Source organism: Vespula pensylvanica, chromosome 6 (genome assembly GCF_014466175.1).
Source record: "Vespula pensylvanica isolate Volc-1 chromosome 6, ASM1446617v1, whole genome shotgun sequence".
NCBI classification, from domain to species: domain Eukaryota; kingdom Metazoa; phylum Arthropoda; class Insecta; order Hymenoptera; family Vespidae; genus Vespula; species Vespula pensylvanica.
Window position 1 is genome coordinate 581,966 of NC_057690.1, and position 19,326 is coordinate 601,291.

The 19,326-nt window shown below is 41.3% G+C and overlaps 1 protein-coding gene across 3 annotated transcripts in view; it reads left to right on the forward strand.

The window, feature by feature from the left end:
- The window catches only part of LOC122630067 (transcription factor SUM-1), a 25,437-nt gene extending 7,032 nt beyond the window's left edge, over positions 1-18,405 (forward strand). For all 3 annotated transcript variants that reach the window (XM_043814127.1, XM_043814126.1, XM_043814125.1), the window contains 2 exons: positions 3,175-3,253; positions 17,606-18,405. In XM_043814127.1, coding sequence (XP_043670062.1) covers positions 3,175-3,253; positions 17,606-17,736 — 210 coding nt within the window. In that variant the 3' untranslated portion in view covers positions 17,737-18,405. The remainder of the gene's footprint in view (positions 1-3,174; positions 3,254-17,605) is intronic.
- Positions 18,406-19,326: the final 921 nt, after the last annotated feature.

A 19,326-nucleotide genomic window follows, 5' to 3' on the forward strand; every position in this document is an offset into this window, starting at 1 on the left:
ATAGCTTAGATGGGATTACTGGAAAATGGTCGATATTATCGAAAGAAAAGTTTTCTTTCTTTTTTATATTATAATCTGATTTATGGAATTGTCAGGCTATCGATATCGATAGGTCGGTTAAAAATGAAGGAGATGGGAGAAATTGTCAAGAAAATCATGGAAACGAACGGGGAACGTAAAGAGGATATTGGGCGTGATTCGACATCGTCCAACATGTTGTCCTATCGACAAGTTGCACCCACCCCATTCACATTTTATCTTTATCTCTGTTATATCGCGCATCGACCGATTTCGCTTTTGGTAGAGGCATTGGGACGCGCACGATCGGCTTTCTGGTAATGGCTACGACCACAGTTAATCGCTTACAATCGAGTCGATAGGCATTGTATCGTTGATCTCCTCCTCTCTATAGGCCGCGATATAGTTATAGAATTCTATGTCTATATTAAATACGAGTGTCCAATTTTCTCGATGGACGAGACGTACTCGTTTTGTTTTATGAAATTGTTATACTTTATGCAATATTCTCTTTCTCTCTCTCTCTCTCTCTCTCTCTCTCTCTCTTTGTTTCTTTCGCGAATGTCTACGTCCGTCTATTAGCCTTTAAAGCGAGTCTAAGCTACGGTCGATTCATCATCGGTCGGCCTTCCCTCGATACGCGAATCTCGCTCCGAGTTCCCCGAGGTTAAGCTCGAAAGACGTCCTTTCGACGAAATTAGAATAGAAAAAAATCTTTCTTAATCGCGCTCGATCCGGCGACACGAAATTATACCGATGACTTGCGCTTGGCTCGAGCAACGTCGAACGTCGAAACTTCGTAGGACATTAACGAGCACGACGTTTCGACGATTTTAAATAAATCAACGATTCTCCTCCGCTTACGTCCTTGATCGTCTCGTATTCGCAACTAGCAACACACATACACACACATATATATATACACATGTGTATAAATATGTACGCTCGTAGAATATATATTGTTCGTACCGGACACCAGGTGCCAATAACCAAAGAAATATCGTCCCATGACCGACTCGCATAACTTTTCTCTCGTCTCGAAGCTTTTCAAAGTTTTCGTCCGCATCTTTAGGTTACGACGAGTCGCTCGATTTTACGTTTACCATCGCCATCGAAAACTTACCACCATTCTCATCGCCAATGGTAACGAGTCATCTAGACGTGCCGACGTATAATTCGGTGTTTACGATGTTTTCGAGAAGTAAGTCGCGCGGAAGAGTATTATATTACTCGTTTGCGTAAATATTCATTAAGTATCGTCGGAAACGTCTCTCTCCCTCTTTTATCTTTCTTCTTCGCTCGAGTTATCCGTCCGTCGGTCGCTACCGAAATATCTTTTCGTTTATTCGACGACGATTCTCCGATAGGAGAGTCTGCCCGAGTTTGGCCTATTACCACTACTACTACCACTACTACATACATTTGATTTCGTCGCTTCGATCATCGGGATTTAGCGGATCGCGCGATCTAGTCGATCTTCGACGCTTCGAATTCTTCTACGTGAAATATTAGTCGTAAGCTAACGTCTTGAACTCGTATTTGTTCGAAACGATTAACTCGGCTCCGTATCGATCCGTATAGATAGAAAGTTAATACATTGTGGATATATCTCAAGGCGACTCGATTACGACGGGTACGCATCTATGCAACTCGATTAAACTCGATGTGCACGCAATGACCCAATTTCCAGAGGAGTTTCGAGAGTTCGAACTTCGTCAAACATCGCTTCGACTACTCTCTTCGAGCGTGATATCAATTCGAGAGCGATAACCCTCTTCCGTTGTAGACGGATGGAAGAAGAAAGTGACGAAAGTATGGAAACTCGGTCTTCCTTTTCATTAAATAAACAATCTAAGTTGGAAGACTATGCTAATTTTCTTTTACTACCCTTGGACGAAGCAAGACATCGGTATTAGTTATCCGAGTGTTTGGAAATTTCGAGCGTTATCGCTTACTTCATAAAGATCATAGCGTAAAAAGCATGATTCGCTCTAACGAAAACGATGATTCCATTTAACGACGGTGCGATACGGTCGTTCAATGCGAACGTCTCGTAAATTATATGGAGGTATTTTTAACGCGACGTCGGGGGTGTACCTTTCGAGAGAAACGGAATTATGAAAGCGACGAAGGAAAACGTATATATCGATCCGCCGTCTTTAATACCACCACGTCGCGGTCAAGAGACACTTTAAAGAGCGAGTGAGAGAGACAAAAATATATTTAACGTCGCTCGTCGATCGTAATGGTTGACGAGGATCCGTTTTACGACGATGTCGGCTCGCTCAATAGATTTTTTTTACAAAATTCAACAACATTCTTTTCCCCATTTTCGAGGCAGCGATAGGCCCCGGAGAATCATCGACCGGATAGCGGAGGCAGTCACCGTCAAAAGTGCCAAGTCAAAACAATTTTACCTTCGGATCGTAAAATGCTTAGAGACGGAAAGTTTTCGAAGGGGGAAGGCAAAGCCGAAGAGGAGAAAAAAAACCGAACATCGTCCCTAAATTTGTAGTAATTTTTTTCCTTCTCTCTCTTTTCTTCTTCTTCTTCTTTTTTTTTTTTTTTTTTTTTTTTTAAGCGAATGGGGAACAAGAGCACGAATACTTCATTGTTTATTCGAGCGCTTTAAAAGCAGTTTGTTTTAAAATTAGCGTTCACGTAGCCGTCAACGCCTACTTCCTAGATATAAAATATATTTTCGAAAATCACCTATCATATATTGCGAACTGTATGAGATCGTTTATAATTCGGTTAAACGTGTACCGCGTGTATAATGAAAATTTTCAATTAGTTAAAAGTTTTAAATTTCCCGTACGGCGGAACAACCGAGCAATTTTAGTTACCAATTTATACTCGATTCTCTAAAAGATTATATTCGAGTAGCGTACACAGTCGAAGTACTTTTTGTCCACGTGGTTGGTAGCACTTGGCGAACAACGTAATTGCATGCTGAAATATAGCTACTCGATTTAATTTAAATCCATGTTCGCTGCCACCACGGGCGAGCACCGCTATAATCTTTCCCCTACGAGTTACATCGACGGAAGTATTTTCGATCCCGGCGTTAAATCCTCTTTTCTTAATAAGAACAACAAAACTCCGGCAGACACAAGGTTCGCGCATTAAACGACGATTTTGCTTTTGATTTTTTAGAACGGGGAGTCTCCGCAATACGTGACGGACAGACTTCGACAATTCTCGGATCCCTTGGCAAGGTTTCAACCAATTAACGGTAAGTAGTATTCTACTGTCTCGAACTCTTAAGCGCGACAAGACGAGAAATTTCTAATAAGACTAATGCTTTTTCTATTCTCCAATGGCTACCACGCTACCACGTGGAGATATCGACAGCGAGTACATCGTCGAGTTTTAAACGCATTTCGTTCGTTCCAATTCGATCGTTCGATTATTCCCGTAGATTAGAAAATTTCATTGAATTATTAACTACGCGATATACCTATCGATATCGGCTCGATCGGGTTATCGGTGTCAACGTAAGTCTAAACACTTTGACGAAAATTGATGATCCCCGTAGAACTATAAGTCTTTCGAACGCGTGTACACATCGCGATGCTCGTCGTACTTTTATCACGCCCGCGTCGTTCGAGCTCGTCCATCGTCGTTCGTGCTTTCTCGTAAAGCCGTTCGGCCACTTTCCTCGAACGTAGTTAATGAGTTTCGTGTTGCCGAAGCTTCTTGTCACGAAAATTCCGCCAGCTTTAATGATCTCGTACCAACGCATACTCGAAGAGGAACCAACGCGACGTACCCTTTTAAAAATCTTTCTACGATAACGAAAGTAATTGCTATGTCGTTCAACGTATAACATTTTTTGATAAGAAAAAATACAAAAAAAAAAGAAGAAGCGTATTTTTGCAATTCCCAACAAGAATGACACTTAACAAATTCGCTTACGTTTTTTTTTGTGTTTTTTTTTTCATACGATACGATATTCTGCAAGGAATAAAAGAAAGTCATAATGATCGTGCTCGGTCTTACCGTGAAAAAAGATTATGGACATCTGCTTCGCATAAGGCAGAATATGTGAGACCTCTGCTACGGAAATATATACAACATACTATACGAATACGCATATACATACGTGCATACGTATTGTCGGCATAAGCTTGGAAGAGATAGAACGCGTTGCATATCGAGGATAACGGGACTAACATATGAGGAGAAACGATGCGGTTTGCTCGTCCTTTTGCATTCTGAGAATTTTTGATAAGCGAAATAACTAGCACACGCGCGCACACACGTATATATAAAAGAATATTTCAAGACAGTTATACGCAAAAATTGAAATTGTCGTCTATCTACATAAAATCTATCTACCGTCAAGTACAAGCACATTAAAAGTTCGCGTTTGGCTAAAACACAAAATAAGTCGACACGGATGAGCTAAAATGGTAGGTGAGTCGTCGTACAGGTATTTTTAAGCAGATTAATGCTGAACACGAGGCAGAGCATTAACCAGATCAGTATTAATGAGTTTTGTCACCCTTGAGTGACATCAAGATTCTATTCGGTTACACTCCGTTTCTATAGATAGCCACCCATGAGCTTCAGCGATGTAACATTTCTCCGTACGCATTAGCTCTTACGAATGTAGGAAGGAGGATGTAAACGCGGAGAGACCGCTAAAAATCTTTCGAAATCGTTAACTCAAGGAAATTTTCCCTCGGAATATTTCTCGCTGTAATAGACATCCTTCCGAATCCAAGCGTACACCTTATTCCAACTCACCGAAAAGAAACCACTTTGGCTTCGAGAGAAATCTTGTCGATAAGGGACCGTATACGTAACGCGGGAAAGGGAATTGGATGAAATTCAGTGAATTCCTACCGGTCGGAAACGATCTCCGATAACGCTTAAGAAAAATCGTAACCGTTTGGAGAGAAACCCTTTTTGCACTCTCGCGCGTTTCCCGCTTTGTATCGATTCCTTCACTCGATACCTTCTTTCTTTTCCGAAGCATCTCAGACGTCTTCGAAGCACATCCCACCATCTTCCCTTCGTCTCTTGACATCCCTTTTCGACTCTTCTCTCTGCGGAGGCAAAGTGAGTGAACGAGTGAACGAGTGAGTGAGTGAGTGAGAGAGCGAGAGAGAGAGAGAGAGAGAGACAGAGAGAGAAAATCTAAAGGCGGAGGAAGTTTAAAGACGTCGCTGTCGTCGACGTCGCCGCCGGCAGAGTTCGGGCGTTTCGGAATAAATTATTCAGGCGGCAAAAGCCACGCCGAGGGGGCGCGGCCCGATTTTCCGCTTGACTACCCGGCCAATTTCGACCGCTCGGTACGTCCCTGTCGCGTGGGAGAGGGATCGCTTTTAATCGTTCCCTTCTTTTATCCTATCCTTACTCTATCTCTTCTGTTCTTTCTGGATACCACCTCTTCCTCCTCTTGCTTCTCCTCGTCGTTCTCTCGGTAGATACGAGAAGAGAGTTTCGCGATCCGTATCGTTTCGCAACGAGTCGATTTCCTTTCTGTATCTCGGGTTCCCTCTCCTCGTGTCGAGTGACGACGATTGTCCCGGGCACGATTATCGGAAGCTTAGCGACTCTCGCATACCGAACTATGAGCACGACTCTCATCGACGTGTACAAGCTATACCGTATATCTTCTATGACATATGTACGTACGTGTATACTACGTTATTGTACCGTAGTTCATTGGCGTACAAATTTCTCGAATAACGCGTCTCAATCAACATTTTTAATATTTCATATTAACGCATTGCCGACATTGTTGTCCTCCACGAATATACCCGCGAACAAAACTATAAAAGTATAGAAATATTTTAAAGACGTCGGGAGACTACCACGACGACTATCGTAGTCATCGAGTGGAATTATACCGAGATATAAATTCGAGTTGATCATTCGTAGCGCTCGCAAGGAACTTTGTTCTCTCGTAACGCTTCCAAGCTTTCGCGAAGCTTCCTACTCGATTAGAACCTACGTCTATCTTCTCTCAAGTATTCTCTCGCGTACGCCACTGCGACGAACGTGCTTCCACGGTTTCTCATGCTACGTCGCGCACCACTACCACCACGTGCTGCCACTGTCCATCGTCATGAATACGCCGTGGCGTATAACATCGTCAGCTAGAATTACGATTGTTCCGAAAACAAAGGACGCGCCCGCGGATTATTAGTTTCAGCGCTAACTTCAACGTCACGCTTGGATGATTGTTCCTCCCTTGGTTCCTTCCCCCCCTCCTTCACGCCTCCTCCTTCTAATCGCTATCCTACGCGAGTTGTATCATGCGAGTCTGCGATATACCATCGAGCTTTGCGTCGCGACGGCTTTTTCTACTCGCCAATATCATCCACGTTGTTCCTTTTAGATCATGGCACAGATATCGTCGCAAGAAGTAAATGAATAAACAAAAAATACGAACGAGGAAAGTCGGAAGAGAAAGAGCGAGAGACAGACAGAGAGAGAGAGAGAGAGAGAGAGAGAGAGAGAGAGAGAGAGAGAGAGAGAGAGAGAAAGAGAGTGTAATCGAGTTGCGACTTATTTCCGCACCGGCGAACTACGTTGTTAAATAGGACCAGGGAGGAAGGGTGCTGGAGCATGCAAGAGAATACCAACCGACGAACATATGTTCCCTATTAAATGATATGCATTTATGTGCCAACCCTCCCGCGAATGAGCAGGAACTGCGAAACGAGTGTAAGAACGTAAAAGAAAGAGAGAAAAAGAGAAAGAGAGAGAGAGAAAGAGAGAGAGAGAGAGACCAGCGTGGTTACTCGCGCACGGTACTCTTCTTGGACATTTATCCGCGCTTCTATTTCCGTGTGACATTTGCAAAGTCTTCGTTTTTCCGCGGTGCCGAAAATGTGGCGGAATTAATTGGCCTACATTCTGAAAATAGACGAACGTATGCGTATTCGTAAACGTGCGTATACGCTCTCTCACGCGCTACTCTTTCACTATCAATCTTTATATTTTTTTACGAGAAGTAGAAAAAAAAAAGAGAAAACAAGGAGAAAGAAAAAAGAAGTAGATAAGGTCGGTTGCATTCTTCGAGATGCGTCGTCTCGACGGATGATCGCGCGACGAGGGGCGTGGGAACGCGCATAAATACGATATCCAGGCGCCGTCTTTTCTCTCCTTCTCTTTTACTTTTCATCGGAGGGTTGGTCCGATTCCCTATGACGAAGAACCACTAGGCTAGGGAACAGTGATCACGTCTCTGACTTCTCCTTACCCTCTTAGAATCGAACGTGCCTCGTCGTCTCCGGTTTTCAGTACCCTTTTTCGATAGAAATGTTCGTAACGTTCATGGAATATCTATTATGATTGAATGTGCAAATGGTTGTACCAACGGGCTGATGCATTCCATTACAAGCCATGCGCCTATTACCAAAGTTTAAAATTAGTTATTTGAAACGAAACGACGAGAAAAAAGAAAAAAGGGAAAAGAAACAAAAGATATAATTTATGGGGACGAGCGATCACGTTTATCTAAAATTTCTATTGGTAGCGCGGATTCTAGAAACGAATGAAAATATCGAAGGAATCTTTAGTAATATCCTGAACGTATTCCTTGCACTTGGAAATCTCATACCACCCACGTTACGGACGTTCAATTAATATTAGCATAGTTGCATATGTATATGCGGCTAGATCCATCCCCACAGAGATGCAGATCCACATTGGTGTTTGTGACGTCGGTGACGGTGAGAGCGTTTGAGTATCGATTGAATATATCCCTTCGATATTGCGTGAATACGAATTAGATATCCATTAAATGACCGTATTCGATATTACGTTGTCGCGTTTGAACGCTCCCATAGGATAAAGAGAGAGAGAGAGAGAGAGAGAGAGAGAGAGAGAGAGAGAGAGTGGACGCGTGACAAAGATCGCAAGTGGTGTAAATATTCCGTTAATATCCTATAATATATTTCTAATGGAAAATTTGATAGGATAGAGTTATACATACGTGGTAAAGCAACAGCCATTATACCATCGAACGTGATATAACGTTTCATTCGATCGCTTCGATATAAAATCTTTAATATCGATATTAATAAATAAAAAATGTATTCAGATTTCAAGCAATCGCTCCGTCGAGATTTCCCAACGAATCAATTTCAAAAAATTCCACAGGCTAGAAACGTTAAAAAGATAAAAAACAAAATGATTGGATGGCATCGATCTTATTGCTCTTTCCGTATATCTACGCGCACGGGTTAGGATACACGTATTACGATTTCATGTGTCTCGGTGTATGCTAACGAGAACTTAATTACCAGCGTATCGACGGTTCTAGCGTCCGGGCTCGAGGAAAAATTCGAAGAAGGCCTTTCGAGCTCTTACACATTTGTAGATATCTTCGTACGTATATCGAAGTTTCGTGACTGTTTGGGAGGCGTGCATGAGTGACGCGTTGCCAAGAGCGCGACGTAACGTATGTACGAGCAAGTATTATGGATCTGTTCCAAAACAAGCTTCATTTGCGTCGTGGCTGCGTATACATCGTCGTTCATGCGTGTGCGTACGCGTACTCGTCCACGGATAGAGAGAGAGAGAGAGAGAGAGAGAGAGCGAGAGAGAGAGAAAGGGAAGAGTCCGTGTCACTTCGAGGGTAGTCCTCTAGAATCTAGAGTGTAGTAGGCCATCGTAGGAATCGAGTGTGAGAGATAGAGTCAAAAAGAGAAAGAGAGAGAGAGAGAGAGAGAAAGAGAGAGAGTAAAAGAGAGAGAAATAGAGAAATAGAGAGAGAGAGAGAGAGAGAGAAATAGGGGGAAGCAATAGCGTGCTCCACTCTCTTTCTCTACCGCACCGATAATATAACTCGTGGATCCGAGCCAAATCCAACTCCGTGCGAATATTTCTGCAATGTTTGCATTGCCACTTGATACGCGAGCTTACGTGCACGCGTTATACTCTCGATCCTCGAGAAGGTAACTACAAAGCGAGGAGCAATAATAATAGCACGTGTGTCTGTATCTTTTAGAAAAAGATATTTAATATTTAATATTAGATAAGAAGCCAATGTTATCCTCTCGTGAATGGTAGGTATATATGATCAAAAGATACTGTGTTAGACACGTGGAACGATAATCTGAAAAAAAAAGAAAAGAAAAGAAAATATGAGAAGACGAAGGAGTCGTGGACATGGGGTTGTCATTGCTTTTCATTCTACTTCCTCTTCTTCTTTTTCTTCTTCTTCTTCTTCTTCTTTATGGGAATCACGTACCGAAGACTCCTCTTTTCTCCTTTCACGAAAAGCCATCTAAGAATCTACTTTCTAGCTTTTTCGATCGTTTTAAGAAGCTCTCGAAGAGAAAGAGCCTTATGGCGAAGAAAGAAACAAGCAAAGGGACAGAGAGAGAGAGAGAGAGAGAGAGAGAGAGAGAGAGGGATAGAGAGATGAAAAGAAATACGAGCCACTTCTATACCCTTCGGGCTTTCACGAGTTTGGAATAATTTTATTGGTCAGATTGAAAGGTTTTTTGTCCGATTGACAGCAGTACCAAATGGTACTCTCGTCGATGGATGATCAAATGCTTGAATTCGGTCAAATATTAACGTGGATACTTTGCTTCTAGGATCTTATCGCGATTATGGCTCATGCTCGATTTCGCGGTTAAAACGATCCAGCTTTTATCGTTGTTCGATCGATGTAGAAACGTAATTCTAGAGAGAAAGAGAACGCGTGCATGTATGTGTATGTATATATATGTATATATGTACGTACGTACGTATTTATGCACGTATGTATGTACATATGTATATCTTAACTCTTGGCGAAATAGCGTTATTCCGGTGAGGGTTGTGAAAAATAGGACGGAATCTCGTAAAAGTAAACGACGAAGGATAACGAAGCGAGAAGGATCAAAATTTATGCTTCGATGACGACAACGAGAGGTAGGAAAGAAGGAGGAAAGAAGTTAGCCCAACGAAACGTAAAATTGCTGGGATACCCCAGCGAATGTTATTTCTCGGTACGAGTCTTCTGTCCATAACATTCGTTCGTGTCCACAAAGTTGTTTCGTTTCTTTACGATTTTCAACGTTTCAAAGTTTCCATTTGTTTGCGATAAACTCGTTTTATTTCCTTCCATAGTTCGGAAAATGGTTACGGACGTTAGAAATTTTTTGCTAAACTCGAAATGAGAAAGTATATTTTAGCAACTAACTTGCAGCGAAAGAAAATAGAAGAATTGAACGATCCGAAAGATGTCAGACTAATTTCGTAGTCATAGATCGTTATCTATTCTTTCTCCCTTAACGACGGGGTGGTCTCCTTTGGCAAAGACTACACCTTCCTCGAATAAATTGTCAACGTTTAATTGCTTACTAGGATATACATACCTAGCACATCGAGAAATGGAACTCGTACAAAGAGGACTAAGAAGACTCGAATGTCGACAAGAAGACGAGAGAGAATCCGCGAAGTAAATCCCGGTGATAAATCGGAGGATGAGATCTTCGGTTCCTCTCTCGCGGCGAAGCGACTCACGCATTAGCATAATGCGTCTCGCCGTCTTCTCGTTTACAAAACGAGCTCGATAACAATCGAGTCGGCGTTTATTAAAAGCGAGAGAGTGAGCGCGCGCACCCGCGTATACGAAAGAGAGACAGGGGGAAATGGCGTAGTGAAGAGACACGAATGCAAACGGACAGAGTGCTCGACGATGGCAACTATTAAAATAACTCGGAATTAATTAGCGTTAATGAATACCTGGCTATTGGCAAGCGTGAAACATAATTCAACGGAGCCAAAGACAAGTGTCGTGGACTTGCAACGTCGATGCCATTTGCTTCGAATGTTTCTTCTATCGGTTCGCTGGACGATAAAAAAGTAATGAAAAAGAGAAGGAGAGAGAGAGAGAGAGAGAGAGAGAGAGAGAGAGAGAATTCATCCATCTTTTATGATACAACTACACAACGAACATTATATTTAATTTTATTCGAAAAGAAAAATCGGAGCTTATCTCAAAGATGATGCAGTCTATTGTGAAGAAGAAATCCTTTTGCGTTCGAATACGGACAGTTTTCTTTTCGCTTTACAAATACTCCCCGAGTTCGTACTATGCAGTTAGAGTTAAGGCAAGAGGAAGAAGACTTGGAAACGGTCGTAGAAGCGTGAGTTTCTTTGAGGCGTTTCGCAGTTGCTACCATCGCTCCGGATGGTCTACTGGATCCATGTCTCCGTGTCTACAAGAGGAGTAGAGAACGAGAGAAAAAAAGAGAGAGAGAGAGAGAGAGAGAGAGAGAGAGAGAAGGAGACGAAGCAAAAGAAATGAAAAGAGGGTGTGGAGGGTGGAGACTCGCTAGTAAAAGGGCATCGAAAGCGATTCTCTCGTTATACCCGACACGCTATAATTCACGATTGCGCTTTACCATGCGTGTACGTACGCTTAGGTGGCTGTTGGGTTAAGGCCTACTCGAAGAAACTCGGAAGCACTCCGAGCAAAGGATAGGCTCTAGCCGTGCAAACGATATCTCGACGAAACGCGTCGTCGGTAACGGCTGCCAAGGAATTTACCGAAGCGTGGATCGCTACCGCGTGGTGCCTGATTATTTTAATTAATGCTTTACCGTTACGTCCCATTTGGTGAGCGTTATTCGAAAACATCCTAACTTTCAACAAAATCTTTTACGATACTCGACGAATATCAAAACTACCGAAATTGTGAAATTCCTGCTTACGAAGGGATAACTTGCGAAGGTGGATCATCCCGTGGATCAACGCGACAAAAAAAAAAAAAAAAAAAGAAGAAAGAGGAAAAGCAGGCAATGACATTTTTCTCGATTTAATTGGGACGTTGAGAAACACGTTCGAACGAGCCGTGAAAAGTCCTACGCGAGGGTCATTCCTTTCTTTTTTCTCTCTTTTTTCTTCTCCTTTTTTTCTTCCTCACCTCTCTCTTTCTTCTCTTTCTCCCCCTCCAAACCTCCCAAGCTTCGTCGAAGGAGGACTCGAAGGAGGAAACAGAAGAAGAGCAATAAGACAGATCAGAGAGGGAGGGGCGAGGGGGAATGAGAAAATTTGAGCCACCCTAAAGTGCCATATATTGCCACGGTACATTAGTATGACACATCGTCGTTGGAGTCCTCCGCGTCGGCGAGTCCTCAGCAACGGCGACGGAACGCGAATTTAAGCACCGCACGGAAACCGTCGCCAACATGCATACTTTCGTAGCGGACAAGAATCCGTTAATATCTCTGGAAAACGTTATTTCGTCGTTCGTTCGTACGAGTCGACAATGTTTTAGCTTTCCATTCCTTTAAGAGTATTTACCGTGGCGAACGAAAGACGAAAATCGAAGGTCTGCAAAAAAAAAAAAAGGAGAGAGAGAAACGAGTTCGTTCGAACGAAAGCGGAGAAGTTTTTCCTATCGTCGATCGTCCGCTCCTTTTAACCTAAGAGTTGAAAAGTGCTCGCACGACGATGGATCTCAAGGAAAGCTTTCTGAAAAGAAACCGTCGTGAGAAATGGAACGGTCGGTCGATGAATACGTTCCCTGTTATTTCTATATATCCACGTACGTAGTTTTAATTTCGTACCGTCGTTGACCGATATTTTCTCATTGGGAATTTATTTATTCGGATCCTTGTCAAGACGAAGGAACAAAGAATAAATCCGTGATCGGTCGATCTATCTATACAGGTACCTTAAAGTAAACGAGCCCTTCGAGAGCCCTTTGTTATCGCGTCGGACCGAATGGTTCGGTCGAGAAAATTAATTAACGTGGATTAGAGCTCGAGAAAAAAACGCGGTCGCGGTCGCGGTCGCGAATTGTCTAAGATTCAGAACGACGCCTTCAACAGTTCTCTCTCTTCGGTGATTTAAGATCTTAATCGGCTTGTCCGGATAAATCATAAAAGACATTTTTTACGAAAACGTTATAATCAACGATGTTATAGCGAAACGTCGCTTTCGAAAGTTGGCCGTACGTACGGTTAAAGAGTACCGCGTCCCGACGCGAATATGCGTTTCTCTCTAATGAGATGGAATCAAAGCTTCGTTGTCTCTTGCACGAAAAGACCCAACGGCCGTGTCTCGGTCTACGGGAGACTTTGAGCAAATCGACTGAACCGTCTTTGAAGATGGAAATACAATTAAGACGTCTTAATTTACTTTTGCATTCTGCGTATATCCGTTCGGCAGTTTAAACGAGAAATAAATCGAAACTCCTATCTTCGCCGAGGCAACGTTAACTTCGTTTCGTTCGATTTGTCACTCCCTTATCGAACAAAGGGACCCCTGTTCGAACAAACGCAACCCTCTCTTCTCGTATCTCGCAGGAATTATTTTTAAATTTCGCAAAAGCGTATCTAAAACGATCGATGTAAAAGCGTATACGTATATCGTCCAAATTGAAGATCTTTGGAATCGTCAGCTAGATTAACGGTCTACCGTTTAAACGACGCTTTATTCAACCCGTTCGATATTATCGATAAGAATCATGGAACGGCGAAGGAACGAATCGATAAATAAAATTCGAACGCGGTCCATCCCCATCCCTATTTATAGGGATGCTTCCGTTTTCAAATATATCTTTCTGTACGTTTCTACATCGTCGTCCGTAACTCGAACGGTTATTTTTGTCGCGCTTACCTAATATTACGAGATGTGTTACGAGTTAATCCGTCGATTTATCGAGCCGATTAAAGTGCCTCGGCGACTTGACTCGAGGTAAATGGCACGACTATACGTAGACACGTGTGTACGGTCTACCTATGTACGCGTATATACGTGTACGCTATGTCAAAATAATCGAAGACTCGAACGAAGTAGCGTCTTAAGTGGGCTTCAGATGGGAACCATTTTCCCTTTACGATAAGCCAGACCCAGATTTCCCTGTTTCGTTAGGAGTACCCTCGACCGAATAGCAAAAAAGAAAAAAAAAACAACAAGAATATAAATCCGTTGTACAATAATGGCGCACGCCAGATCTACATCCTTCCAACTTTTTTCACGCGTCTTTTTTATCGCTCGTGTTACCTACATACTCGCGTTATCCTATCGAGAAACGATTGATCGAGCAACGTTTAACGAGGACGTCGAGTAAAATTTACAGGTTGCTTTTTCGTCCAACCATTTGTCTCACTTACAAAATTAAAGCATCGGAGATGGTTCCCTTCATTGAGACGCTATGAGAGCTCTAACGGAAAGTGACACGTTACAAATGGTATCGATTAATGTTTTGACATAGAATTTACTGAGGAAACACGAACGGAGGGAGGTACGATTCAATCGTTGATGGGTCTTAATATCGTTCGTTTTATAAATTGGTCCTATTCGAAAATGAATAAAATCATTATCATCGAATCTATCGAAATTAAATCTATACGCTAATTGACGCAAAATTAGCGATTATCGACTGACGATCGTTCATGACCTTATACAGCATAGGAATTACGGTGAAGATATCGAACGTCGAATTAAATATTCGTCTAATTCTTCAAATATAATGTCGGTTCATTCATCGCACTTCATTCCGATTGAATTATTGCATCATACGGAATGGCAGCTTGCGGTAGACCGTTAATACATAATTTTCAAACAGCTCTGTCAAAAACTATTCGGCATCGTCGTTTCCGAATTATAATAACAGTAGTTGGCAAGAAACCATCGCGCGCGGTCTTGGTGATATGTCATCGAGAGAAATATGACAAGCGAAACTATGTATCGCCGTGAGATTTATAAATAAAAGCGTTGGCTATCTTCCTCTCCTTTTCGTATCAAAGTTCCTTGCCAAAAGGGAGGATCGTTCTACGTCAAATTAATTATCTCTAGGATATTTATTCGAAATCAAACGTTTTCCTTTTCTTTTATTTTTTAAACTTTCCCGATGAATTACGTCTTCGTTGTTAGCTGTTACTCGTATACCGATAAAGGTCGAAAAAGAAGAGAAAAAAAAAAACTAAAAAATAAGAAAAAGAAAAAGAAAAAGAAAAGAATGATTTCATATTCTTATGCCTGGCCAAGTAAAAGTATATATTTATTCGTTGATGTTAGCACCTGGCGAATCTATGTAATATCGTCGTCACGTACGAACGTGGAAAAGATGAAGGGTATAGAGGATGGAAGTAGTGGGTCAGTCACTTTTACCTTATCCTTTCATGACAGGACGATCGATCAACGTTCAACGCTACGAACGTGCCGCGACTAATCGTAAGTGCACGAGTCGATCTTCCCTCTCTCTCTTTCTCTCTCTCTCTCTCTCTCCCCCTTCTTCCTCTCTTTCTCTCTGGAAACACTTTTACGCGTGTCGCCTGGTCGACGGCGCGTGTTGACGACCAACACCTTTAGACACCACCTCCGGGTGGTACCAACTCTTCAAAATTTCCCTGGCAAAGCCAATAGAGAATGATGGACGTACCGTCGAGTTCGCTGAAAAGCTTTTCGTGTCACCTTCGAAAACGAGTATCGTTCATAGATACAGAATATAAAGTATCGTTGAATTAAACTAAAACAAAAATGTTCTCCTTCTTTCTTTTTCTTTTTTCTTTTTTTACGTTAAGAAAAAAAAAAAAAAAACAGGAAACAAGAACGAAGATGAGTAACGCTCACGGACATTGAAATAAGTTTCTTCATATTTCGAAAGCTAAACGAAGCCTTTAAAAGAAGGATAAGTGCTTCAAGATCTTTAAATGAATGGTTATAAGTCGTTCGACTTCGATTTGAGGATATTCACGATTGTATAATAGACGAAATTACGGAAAAGTAGACGTCGTTAACGTCGGGGCTCGTAGTCAATGGATCATCGGTCGTTAAAAAGAATTTCTCTTCGTACTTTCTATCAGCGTACATATGTATGTACATTTATTTTCTTTCTCGAGGACGAAAATTAAAAAAGAAGAAGAAGAAGAAAAAGAAGAAGAAAAAGGAAACAATTAATATTCCGGCGTTATCTTGCTCCTTTTTTTTTTCTTTTTTTTTTTTTTTTCTTTAGCCTACGTTTGTCCGTGCAAAACGAGAAAATAAAAGGGGGGAGAAAGTAACGTCAAGAAGACTCCCTCCCTCCCTCCCTCCCACCCTCGCAACATCCTCCTTCCCTATCCTCCTTCTCTTCACGACTTTCTCCTCATTCCGACTTGTTCGACTTTTTTCATCTTTCTTTGTTCTTTAGTCCGGAGAGAAACGAATTTGCATAGGCAACGTTCTGGTACTTTAAGGGCTTTGAAGCCGTTATTCTTGGCACCGTAATACTGCCTGAACAAGCACGATTTGTTTTCGACGGTACTTTCTGTTTTAAATCCGGACCCCATCATTGTACGGCCAGTGTTTCCCTTCTACCCCCTCTGTCACTGTCTGTCTCTCTCTCTCTCTCTCTCTCTCTTTCGCTCACTATCTTTCTTTTTCCTCTCATTTCTTTCGTAGAAACGATACACTTTTATTTTTATCGTTCGCTCTAGCTTTTTATTGCGCGCCCGTAGCACGACGAAATATACACATGTACATACGTACGGGATATACGTATGGGATATACGCTATATAGACGTTCTCGGCCTCGTTTCACGCAGTTCTGTGTTTTACGTTGTAGGTATGTACATACGTAGGAACGAACGAAAATGGTATTCCCGTTGAGAGTTATTCCTCTTTTATCTTTTTTTTTTCTCTTCTTTTTGTATTTTTTTTTTTCTTTTTCATTTTTATTTAGTTGTTACAACGATTCTCTATTCCCGTCGTTCATTCGTCGAATAAATATTGATAAAGAGAAACGGCGCGTCGTGGATGTTTAGCCGAATAAATTTTGGCAAATTTCCCAGTGTGTCTTAACGTCGTGCCTAGGGACTTTAATCGACCGATTAATTTTAATATACCGGCTATATAGAAACGCGAAGAAGCGTAAACAATGCGTTTCATAATATCGTCGTCGTTGAAACACGAGGAGTTACGTACGTTACTTCATTATCTCTGATAGTGGCGCCAACAGCAGCCATCTACGCTATCGAGCCACGCGCTGTTCATTAGTGGTCAATAGGAAATTCGCTCGAATTTGCAATTGAACGTGTGTATTCGGCCAATTTGATTGAATTCTCGTAGGTATACGTGATGTTCCAGGTCACGTAGAATCCTATCAGAGGTTTCTGTGTACTATATGCACACGTAAACTTCCATGTATAGATATTTCGGTCCGTACGTGTGGTCGCGACGGAAACGACAATTTTCCAATACAACGAGTTGACGTTTCTACCTCCTCTGCTTTCTTTTTCCTTTCTCCCTTTCTCTCTCTCTCTCTCTTTCTCTTATCTCTCTTTTTCTCATCCTACCTATTCATTGATTACCCCTTCAAACAGTCGTACGCTCACAATTTCTGATGCTTTCCTCGATATGAAAACTTTCTTTCTCGTTAGAGCATGAAAATGCAGTGTTTGAACTTTTCAAGAGGGAAATTTCGACTTGATGGAACGTTACGTCGATCCTTTTGTACATAATTAACATAATGATTTCGTTTTCTCGATATCTCAATGTGTTCTCGCCTTACAGTTTAATAGACAGTTTAATAAGAGTTTAATTTTAGACAGTTTAAAAAGAAAGAGAGAGAGAGAGAGGGGGGGGGGGGTTAGTAATCGATGTTAATTCCGTTATGCATTATTTTCTCTTGTTTCAGGATTCGAGCAAGTCGAAACGTCGTCTGGTCAAGGTAACGGAAGCAGTTTGGATTGTCTGAGTATGATCGTTCAAAGTATCAATGGACCGGCACAAGCTCCGATGGAGAGTCATTACTCGTCGCATCATTAGGATTAAGACAGTATTAACGGAGACTATCCGGAGCTCGAAAAGCTCGACGCATCGAAGCAACGTTGAAAAGTATTCATAGAGATTTAGCGATAAGTAAAGTCGAAGGTCGAATTTAACTATTCGATTCAGATCCCAAAGAATACGGATAAAAATGTATCGATCAGAATTATCCGATTAAAGTTAAGTACAACAGTATACGTTGCCGACTCAAAAACCGTGGAGAGAAAGTTGGTGGGTATAAACGATGCACAACTTTCACGGATGTTGCTAATTCGCGAGATTAACATTTTTTTTTTTTAACAAACTTCCGTGGGATGCGAGTAGTACGAGGTAGCTCGTTAAATTAACTCCATTCTACGATAAAAATGTGTACACAATTAGATTTGTATTTTCCGAGATTGTGAGCTTCGTCTTTCTCTCTTTTTTTTTTTTTTTTTTTTTTTGTTGAAAATACCTATACATTTTCTACGTAGTTTAGTGTAAGACGAAAAAAAGAACAAAAAGTATAAAAACGTACAACGAGATCGTCGCGTGTTCGACAGAACGTTGGAATCTTTTATTTTCTAGTCCCAGAGAAGGTATTTGTCTAAGTGCTGCGAGTACGAAAAATATAATTAGAAAATTTTTCCGACACTATCAGAGAGGGAGAGAGAGAGAGAGAGAGAAAGAGAGGGAGAGAAAGAGAGAGAGAGAGAGAGAGAGAGAGAGAGAGAGAGAAAGAGAACGAGTTAATATTCAATTAGATTTTTTCACAAAGCACCTCGATTACAAACAAATAAATTTAGCTGCACCTCATTATTATTATATTTCATTATTATTTTTCGTAATTAATAGATGATCGTACGTTTGTTGGTACCAAAGCCATTATTTTTATGAACGTTCCAAACGTGAATAATGACCGACCTCGTCTGCAAACGATGCGATGGAATGACCAGCGAGAATGGAAAAACAATTATCGCGAAATTTTATCGTAAAAGCGTAATGGACGAGCGTCACCGGTTGAAAGCATATTTCTTGATTTTCGATCGCCCCGATATTTCGTCATTTTGAATTAGCGTCGTTTATAGAGATTATTATTAGACACGTTTATTTTGAACGTTGTGACACAATTCGATTTTTCTTCTTTCGAAATTTTAAAGATTTACATTTCCATTCGAGCTGTTTATGTTTTATCGATTTAAATCGATTTTTATTCGTCGTAAAAAACGACGAATTCTCTCTCTTTCTCTATGTAACTGAAAGAATTTTGTGTACGAGAATATAATGGTACAACGGTATGTACGGTTTATGTATGTACACTTTTATTTTTCTCTTTCAAGATACTGTAAATACGGTGATTCAATAAATGTATCGTTGTAAAAATGGAAAGTCCCGACTTTCCTATATTCCAAGTTTTTCTCATAATCCTCCCTTTTTTTCGACGTAGTTTTACTATTAATTCCCTTCAACGAGTGTTTGTTGGACGTCGAGGAAAGATCATTTATCAAAAGGATGGTAATTAATCAGTGGGTTAAACTGCAATGAGACCATCGAACTCGACGAATTTGAACACTTTGATTTGGTTCACTTTTCCGCGTTATTAATGACAAT